Source organism: Siphateles boraxobius, unplaced genomic scaffold (assembly GCF_051911475.1).
Source record: "Siphateles boraxobius isolate OS27281-9 unplaced genomic scaffold, OSU_SipBor_1 240, whole genome shotgun sequence".
NCBI lineage: Eukaryota > Metazoa > Chordata > Actinopteri > Cypriniformes > Leuciscidae > Siphateles > Siphateles boraxobius.
Window position 1 is genome coordinate 467,501 of NW_027508856.1, and position 10,000 is coordinate 477,500.

General features: G+C 49.5%; 1 protein-coding gene across 1 annotated transcript in view; it reads left to right on the forward strand.

Moving 5' to 3' along the window:
* The window catches only part of nfxl1 (nuclear transcription factor, X-box binding-like 1), a 44,402-nt gene that overhangs the window by 8,202 nt on the left and 26,200 nt on the right, over positions 1–10,000 (forward strand). Inside the window, exons 6-8 of the mRNA XM_077241858.1 lie at positions 2,854–3,015; positions 3,095–3,195; positions 5,598–5,712. Of these exons, the coding sequence (XP_077097973.1) occupies positions 2,854–3,015; positions 3,095–3,195; positions 5,598–5,712 (378 nt within the window). The remainder of the gene's footprint in view (positions 1–2,853; positions 3,016–3,094; positions 3,196–5,597; positions 5,713–10,000) is intronic.

Here is a 10,000-nt window from a genome sequence, read left to right on the forward strand (position 1 = left end):
AGCATACTGAAGCTCACAGATTTGGCGGGTCTTTGTCTTTGTGCGGGCCTGGAGCCGACGTATGTTGAAGAGGCTTCCGTCAAGTCGGTATTCCACATGGACACCGTCTTCATGTCCCATGACACGGTGGAAGAGGCAGGTGATGGCAGAGAGGAGGATGTTAAAGAGCACCGGAGCCAAGACACACAGCCTTGCTTCACCCCAACATTTACCTCGAAGGACTCTGACTGGAGTTCTCCAGTGAGCACTCTGGCTTGCATCCCGTCATGCAGTTGCTGTAGGATGCGGAGAAACTTGGGTGGTACCCCAAGTCTGGAGAGGTGTTTCCAGAGCAGTTCACGGTTGATGGTGTCAAAAGCTTTGCTGAGGTCGATGAAGGCAACGTAAAGGTCTTTGTGATGTTCTCGGCTCTTCTCCAACAGCTGCCTCAAGACAAAAACCATGTCTGTCGTGGATCTGGTCTTCCGGAAGCCACACTGAGTTTCCGGAAGCACAGCTTCCGAGATGTGATCAACCAGTCTGCTGAGCATGATCTTGGCCAGGACTTTCCCTGCGATGGAGAGGAGAGATATCCCACGGCTGTTGCCGCAGACTGCACGGTCTCCTTTCTGCTTGTAAATTACCACGATGTTAGCATCCTTCCAGTTCTGTGGGAGGGTCCCATGTTCCCAGATGTTTTGGATCAGGAGGTGCAGGCGACGCGTGAGGAGGTATCCTCCGTATTTAAAAACCTCTGCAGGGATTCCATCGGGTCCAGCGCTTTTGTTGTTCTTCAGCCCTGCAATAGCTGGCCGGAGTTCTGAGTAAAGTGGTGGGGTGTCCAGGTGCATGGTAGGTTGCAGGTCTGGGAGATTATCCAGAATATGTGGGTCGACAGGGTTGACGTGGTTGAGGAGACTGTCAAAATGATTTGCCCAACGGGCAAGAATCTCGTGGCGGTCCTTAAAGAGGATGGCGCCATCAGCTGATCGGACTGGGGCAATCACCCGCTTCCTGGGGCCGTACAATGCTTTTATGGCATCGTAAAAGCCATGACTGTTGTTGCAGTCTGCCAGGTTCTGGATTTCTCGCGCCTTTTGCACCCACCAGGTGTCCTCCATAGTCCTGAGGGCCCGCTGGGTTGCTATTCTTTCAGCAATGAAGGAGGTTTTAAGGGTGGGAGATCTAGGGCAGGACAGGAGAGCTTTGTGGGCCTCATGTTTGGTTTTTAGGAGTGACTGTATCTCAGCTGAGTTACAGTCAAACCAGTCCTGGTGGTGTTTCCTTGATTGGCCTAGCGCCACTGTGGCTGCGCTATGAATAGCCTGGCGCAGTGCTGGCCAGTCGGTTGATTCCTCTGGGATCTTGTTGAGGTTTTCAGCAAGTAGCCGTCGGAGGTTATCTTTGGTGGTAAGGCTATTCAGCGCTGTACAGTTGAGTTTCTTGTTTGGAGCCATCCTCGCGCCACGGGGTTGAATGCTCATGAGTAGTTTGGATCTGACCATGAGGTGGTCAATCCAGCACTCGGTTCCGCGCATAACACGGGTCCTAAGGACCTCTTGTCTGTCCTTTTGACGGACAATCACGTAGTCAAGAAGATGCCAGTGTTTTGAGCGGGGGTGCTGCCAGGTGGTCTTAAGCCTGTTCTTGATCTGGAAGACGGTGTTAGTAATGACTAGCTGGTGCTCTGCACAGAGGGAGAGGAGTCTGAGCCCGTTGTGGTTCATTTTCCCCACACCATGCTGGCCAATGACTTTATTCCATACCAGGTGCTCCGTGCCCACTCTAGCATTGAAATCTCCCATGAGTATGAGCCTGTCCGTAGCTGGGGTTTTCTGTAAGATGGCATCAAGAGCTCTGTAGAAATCCTCTTTGATGTTGTGTTCGGCATCAAGAGTTGGAGCGTATGCACTGATGAGAGTGGCGAAGCGTTCCTTTGCCAGGGGAATGCGCCATGTCATCAGTCTTTCATTGATGCCAATGGGGGATTCCGGAATGCGGTGCAGCAGTTTAGACTTTACAGCAAAGCCAACTCCATGGTTACGGCGAGTGCCTTTAGGGACCCCCTTCCAGAAGAAGGTGTACCCAGCACCAACCTCTGCAAGGGAGTCCTCCCCATGTAGTCTGGTCTCGCTGAGAGCTGCTATGTCGATGTTATATTTTGCGAGCTCTGGTGCGAGCTCCACCAGTGCTGTCCTGCGATGGGGCCTGTCAGGAGTTTCAGCCAGGTCCAGCAGTGTGCGAACATTCCATGAAGCAATGTTTAACTTATTTTTCTATATTACACACACACACACACACACACACACACACACACACACACACACACACACACACACACACACACACACACACACACACACACACACACACACTCTCTCTCTCACTCACTCACTCACTCACTCACTCACTCACTCACTCACTCACTCACTCACTCACTCACTCACTCACTCACTCACTCACACTCTCTCTCTCTCTCTCTCTCTCTCTCTCTCACACACACTCTCTCTTTCTCACACATACACACATACACACACTCTCACACACACATTCACACACACACACACACACACACACACACACACACACACACACACACACACACACACACACACACACACACACACACACACACACACACACACACTCTCTCTCTCTCTCTCTCTCTCTCTCTCTCTCTCTCTCACACACACACACACACTCCCTCTCTCTCTTTCTCACACACACACACACACTTTCTCTTGATTTATTTTTTGCTTATGAATATTTTTATGTAAACCAAATGAAGTTTTGTACATTTAGCTCAAAATTGTGTTCTAAAAGTATTGTTATATGTAGTGTGTTGAGGTCTCTCTCTCTGTGTGTGTGTGTCAGGCCCCTGTCCCCCCTGCCCACAGATGGTGAGTGTGTCGTGTGTGTGTGGGAAGGCGTCTCGTGTCCCTCGGCGCTGCAGTGCTAAAGCCTGGAGCTGCACTCAGATCTGCAGACGCACACTCCCGTGCAGAACACACACCTGTGCAAACACCTGTCACGCAGGTAACACACACTTATTCCCTGAGCAGAGTGTGTTCAGACACACAGGAGCATTAGTCTCTCTCTCTCTCTCTCTCCGCAGGTGTGTGTGAGGCGTGTCCGAGGGTCAGTGTGCAGGAGTGTGTGTGTGGCCTGCGGCGGGCGGAGCGGCCCTGTGCAAGTCCAGAGTGGCACTGTGACCAGGTGTGTGTGTGATGTGTGCAGGTGTGTGTGTGTAAACGCTGTCGTCTGTGTGTGTGTGTGTGTGTAACCGCTGTCCCGTGTGTGCAGGTGTGTGTGTGTGTGTGTGTGTGTGTGTGTGTGTGTGTGTGTAACCGCTGTCCCGTGTGTGTGTGTGTGTGTGTTAGGGCTGCTCGATTATGGAAAAAATCATAATCACGATTATTTTGGTCAGTATTGAAATCACGATTATGTAACACGATTATTTCACATGACTTTGGGAATGTGTTGCATTTATTAAAAGACACCTTTCAACAATTCTTAAAAAATCGAAATTTTAACATTTATTGTACTTTTTGAACTATTAAACAGACCTCCAAACTCAGAAGTGGTGAAAAAGGTGACATGTTTACAAAGTAATTTGTTGTAGGGGGTCACCAGGGCGTTATTTACCTTTATAAAGGACTATTTATTAAACCTAACTAAATATATGTTTTATGTCAAATTCTTACATTTGATCAAATTCAGTTTTCATAAAAAGGGCTTTTATCAATCAAATTAATTTACACTGCAAAATTACAACTGTAAAAATATTATGAGATTAATTTCTAAACAAATAATAAAATAAAAAATAAAATCAATGATACCTTTAAACAATAAATCAATAGGTGGCGTCAAGTGACCGTCTTAATAAATGAATCATTGAGTCATTCATTAAAACGATTCATTCAAAATAATGAATCATTCAGTAACAAAACACAGCGCTTAGTGTTGCTTTTCTTTTGTAACTATTTTCGTCGGTGAAATAGAACAAAACCCGTCAATACTGCGTCTAAAATGTAAGTTACTATATATAAACTAGGCTACTTGTTTATTAAACTTTAAATTCAATGTAACATTTGCAAACGTGATATTATAGAACAGCCCTTAGTCGTGTTATGTTATTTAACTATATCATATATTATTAATAAAAAAAACTCAACATTTCTACCTCAGTATGTTTCTTCTGTGAGTTTTTGTGTGAGCTGTTAGGCAGCACAGCTTCCAGAAACTATCCATTACCAATCTCTGTTTACACTGACTGTATAAGATCGGTCGGGCAAGCAAAACCCTTTCACTTGAAACTTAAAAATCCCCTTTTCCCGGACAAGCAGACAGGGGTTAATATCGCTCCCTGTGTTCATTCTCGATTTGTTTTGTGCTGTAAAGCGGAACACATGATCAGGTCATGTGCGCGCTTGCTGCCGTTCGCTTGAACTGAGGCGCTACAGTGATCGAGCAGAAAGAGATCACAACAGCTCGAGAGACGTCTGTGGTCTCACTCCAGTCTATATTATATTAGCCAATTATTATTGGGAAGTTTATTGTGCTTGCAATTTATGACTGTATAGGCTGAGAGAGTTTATGGCTTCGGGAGGGGCGGATATGCGTGTGCGCGAATCATTCAGAACACAAGACAAAATAGCAAAACAGAACATGGCAAAATAATCGTTTTTACACGATTGTACTATTTTGGAGTGTGAGTGTGTGTGTGTAACCGCTGTCCCGTGTGTACAGGTGTGTGTGTGTGTGTAACCGCTGTCCCGTGTGTGCAGGTGTGTGTGTGTGTAACCGCTGTCCCGTGTGTGCAGGTGTGTGTGTGTGTGTGTGTGTGTAACCGCTGTCCCGTGTGTGCAGGTGTGTGTGTGTGTAACCGCTGTCCCGTGTGTGTGTGTAACCGCTGTCCCGTGTGTGTGTAACCGCTGTCCCGTGTGTGTGTGCAGGTGTGTGTGTGTGTAACCGCTGTCCCGTGTGTGTGTGTGTGTGTAACCGCTGTCCTGTGTGTGCAGGTGTGTGTGTGTGTGTAACCGCTGTCCCGTGTGTGTGTGCAGGTGTGTGTGTGTGTAACCGCTGTCCCGTGTGTGTGTGTGTGTGTAACCGCTGTCCTGTGTGTGCAGGTGTGTGTGTGTGTGTAACCGCTGTCCCGTGTGTGCAGGTATTTGTGTGTGTGTGTAACCGCTGTGCCGTGTGTGTGCCGTGTGTGTGTGCAGGTGTGTGTGTGTGTGTAACCGCTGTCCCGTGTGTGCAGGTGTGTGTGTGTGTGTGTGTGTGTGTGTAACCGCTGTCCCGTGTGTGCAGGTGTGTGTGTGTGTGTGTGTGTAACCGCTGTCCCGTGTGTGCAGGTGTGTGTGTGTGTGTGTGTGTGTGCGCAGGTGTGTGTGTGTGTGTAACCGCTGTCCCGTGTGTGCAGGTGTGTGTGTGTGTGTGTAACCGCTGTCCCGTGTGTACAGGTGTGTGTGTGTAACCGCTGTCCCGTGTGTGCAGGTGTGTGTGTGTGTGTGTAACCGCTGTCCCGTGTGTACAGGTGTGTGTGTGTGTGTGTGTAACCGCTGTCCCGTGTGTGCAGGTGTGTGTGTGTGTGTGTAACCGCTGTCCCGTGTGTACAGGTGTGTGGCCGCCTGCTCTCCTGTGGGAATCACACCTGTGAGCGTGTGTGTCACGCCGGTGTGTGTGGAGGGTGTCCTCGAGCTGGGAATCGTTCCTGTTCCTGCGGCAAGACCAGTAAGTTCACACACACACAAACACACCTGTGTCATGTGACGCTGCCGTGGACGAGTGTAAGTTCACACACACACACACACACCTGTGTCATGTGACGCAGGAACGTCTGTGAAGAAAGCGCAAGAAATGGACACAACTGAACAAAGATCCGATTGAAATAAACAGTTTTAAGATTTTCAGGTTCAGAAACTGTGAACAAATGTAAAATAACTGCACTTTATAAATAAAATATACACTACACAGGGATTAAAGTTCTCCGTCGCTACGACAGATTTCCGTCAATTGCAGGGTTCCCGTCTGTCCTTAATGTCTTAAATTCACTTTTCATAATTTTAAGGCCGTAAATAGCAGGGTGTCCGAGGGTCCTTAAAAAGTCTTATAAAAGTCTTAAATTAGATTTTAAAAATTTAAGGCCTTAAAAAGTCTTATTTTTACTTATGAAAGGTCTTAAATTTTCGATGGCAATTTGACTTAGACATATCTAAATGTTTTCCAAATTAAAACTAATTAGCGTACTTTATTTATTATTCGTTCTTTGTGGATTTGCTTGTTCACGTGACATTTCGCGTCACATTCGCGCCAGCATTACGTCTGTCTCCCGCATGCGAAACAGCAGGAGAGAAAGAGAAGAAAGCTGGTTCATTTCAGTTCAATTTTAAGTTCATTCTTTATGTGTGTAGTTAGGGTTAGGGTTAGGTTAGGTCGCTCATAGGTGAGCACCACACTGCATTCGACCTCGCCCTCTGGGGCACGAGTGTCGTAGCGTGTGTGATCGGTCTGGCGATGTCCACCTTAGTGGTCCAGGAGCGCCATCGTTGGCTTAGCCTGGTTGATATGGTGGATGCGGACAACAGTTCTCTGCCGCTCAAGCGCAGATGGAGGTCATCCGGCACATCCTGCCCCGTCGGCCAGCTGCTGCCTCCACCCGCCGCCGGTGGCAGCACCTCTGCCTGCTCGTCGCCGAGGGCGTTTTCCGGCCGCCGCTCCTGCTGGGCCTCCGCAGCAGCCTCCACCCAGGCCTCAGTATGGAGCCGGTTGTACAGGGATAGATGAGATGCTCTTGGAGCTGGCACGATCACTCCCTCCCCTCGGGGGAGGGCCGGGTGGAGTCTTTGTTTGTGTGTTTGTGTCTGTTCCGCCGCTGGCTCCATGCGTGTGAGGGTTGGAGTATCAGTACAGAGTCCTTCCCTTCGAGTGCTCCAGAGCCCGTTGGGTCTTCAGGTCAACTGGGAGAGAGTTATCTCGGCCACGGGTGAGTATCTCTTTTTCAGTTTTGGAGATGGACTCAGTCTAACACGTCTCTCCAATGAGAATGTGTTCAGCTGGTGTTTGAAGTGAGAAAGAGTCCCACTGAAAGAAGTTTCAGAGGCTCCTGAGGTATATGGTAGATGCAGCCATTGGCTCCCTCCATATATGACCGCTTCAGCGCTAGCTTCATGATCGAGTCCCGAGGTGACCGTGGCAGAGCAGCTCACCCTGTGTGACTATAGTTATCCCGGTCTGCTGCCAGACCCTCTTCAACTGAGGGGTCATGTACAAAGGGCGTGTTTTAACAGGGGACTGGGCGACCCTCGACTACACGGGCATATGTGCCTTGAGTTGTTGGACATTGCGACTGCTGTTTAAGCTTCCCTCGCATGTCACGACTCACCCGTCACCTCCTCCTTGGAGTCTGAAGCTTCTGAGGACGCTTTGTTCCACTATTTCCGCTCTACTCAGTCGTGCCGCCGATGAGCATCATGACAGTTAGAGCCAGGGTGAGTGGAGACTCCATCCCCTGGGGTCCAGCTGGGTCATGACCACTCCGTAGCCGCCAAGTGGCCCCTCCTGTTTCGTCTCCTAGCCAGTGTTGTCCGAGCCGTCTACCCTTGGACAGACACTAGCTCTCAGCAGCCCCAGGGGCCTGCAGAAATGCGTTTCCCCAGTGAGCCTCCTAAAAGCGACTGCGACTCAGGGTCGTCTGGCGCCTGCTCAAGTCAGTGAATTATTCACACGTCATGTTGAGCAGAAATGCTCCTGAAACTCAGTGAAGTTCATCGCACTCAGGTGTTGTGCAGCAATGCTCCTGTAGCTCAGTGAATTCATCACACTCAGGTGTTGAGCAGAAATGCTCCTGAAGCTCAGTGAATCCTTTCACAATCAGTGTTGAGCAGAAATGCTCCTGTTACTCAGTGAAGTTCTTCGCACTCAAGTGTTGAGCAGAAATGCTCCTGTAGCTCAGTGAGTTTATCACACTCCGGTGTTGAGCAGAAATGCTCCTGAAGCTCAGTGAACTTATCACACTCAAGTGCTGAGCAGAAAATGCTCCTGAAGCTCAGTGATCTTCACATGTTGTGTTGAGCAATGCTCCTGTCTTTTTGCGCCCGTCGCTTGCACCTACGGTGCCAAGTCAGGAGGGAGCAGGTCTTCATAGTTGCCCCTTATTGGTCCAACTAGACCTGGTTACCATCGACAGCCTTCCTGACTTCCCCTGAACACTTTTTCAGGGACAGGGCACGATGGCACCCGCGTTCTACCCCTGGAGATTCCGGGCGGTCTTACATCTGAGCGCAGAGGTTCAGGTGGCTATCACAGGGACATGTGATTGTTACCATCACTTCTGCGAGCACCCCCTAGAAATGGGTAGCATGCTAACGCCTTCAGAAGTGTAACCTAGTCGCTGAGTGCGTCTTCTCTCCAGAGGAGATACTGAAAGCTTTCGATCACTTCAGTGCTCTCTTTCCTGCAAGATGGTTGGAGTAGGCTGTTTTCCTTCACCCTCAAAATGATGTTGCCTCGGTGTTTAAACGACACTCATCATGATGCAGAAGTAGGGAGAAGCACGTCCTGATCGTCAGGTTCCTGAGGAGCAAGGTAATGTAAATCCTTGCCTCCCTCTTTATCCTCTTGGGCCTTATCTCTGGTGCAACTGCACTGCAGAGACTGCCCCTGAGCCACTGCAGGCAGTGAGTTAAAAATTCTGTTATATCAGTTCTCCTGCTCGCGTGGTCTCTACTAGAGGGTAGGGTCTTGCTCCCTTTCGGTCAACGTATTGTGCCTGGAGTTTGGGCCGGCTAACTCTCACAAGCTGAGACCCCGGCTCGGATTGTGCCCAAGGTTCCTACCTCTCTCGTAATAGGACCAGGTGGTGAGCCTGCAAGCGCTGCCCTGGAGGAGGCAGATCCAGCCCTGGCTTTCTCTGTCCGTTCGCTTATAGCGGTTAGACGTGTACAGAACGCAAGCCATAGACTTCAGACCAGCTCTACAAATATCTGTTAGGAATTCAGCAGAAAGGGAAGGCTGTTTCCAAGCAAAGTTGGCCACTTAGTGATTGCTTTCATTTCGGTAAAAATTCCGAGATGCAACATGTCCACTTAGGTGTTGAGCTCTTCTATGATGAGTGTAAAGTGCTCCGTCTGGGCGTTGACGATATGCTTTGCTAAACAGATTCTGGGTTGGTGATGACGCAGTGGATAAGACACATGCCTCTGGTGTGAGAGACCCGGGTTCGAATCCACTGCGAGACACCAATGTGTCCCTGAGCAAGACACTGAACCCCTAGTTGCTCCAGAGGCGTGCGACCTCTGACATATAGCAATTGTAAGTCGCTTTGGATAAAAGCGTCAGCTAAATGAATAAATGTAAATGTAAATGTGGACGACACCTAGTTGAACCGCTGCTTCCCGTGGGCTCCCTTCTAATGAAGCCAGTTTCACCGTGAGCCCGGTTCAAGTGTCGGCTTCCTGCGCCATTCCCTTCCTATGGACTGGATATGTGCGCCTTTCTACTCCAGTTGAGTTCCCTTAAAATTGAACCCTGTTAGTTCCTCCACACCCCTCCGACGTCAGACGTGCGGAACGTCTGGTGTTAGGCCTACCACTTGTAAGCAGTGTGGAACCTGTGTTAGGCTGGGATCCATATGTTGCGGTCCCTACGGCTACCCCATATGTGTATTCTTCCACGATACGGCTCCCTGCGGCGAGCCCGTGTCTTCCCTTGGCAGAGTCTCTCTGCCGTCACTGTCCGTTGAGTCTCCCCCCGTCTGAGCCACCCCAGTGTTATTCCATATGTTATACTGCCCGGTCATCTGCCCAGTTCATATGTGTATGTTCCACATTTACCTCCCTTCGGGTAGGATGTGCTTCCGCAGCGTCCCTTCCTTCCAATGTATGGGAACGCTTTCCCAGTGGTCCTGTAGCAACAGCAGTGACTTCCCTGGCCTAAGCCCTGTCCTTCCCCGCCTTAATTGCGGGGGCATCAGGAGGCTTTTGTCTAGGCGCTGGATGGTGGCAGCTTTAGTGGCGCTTTC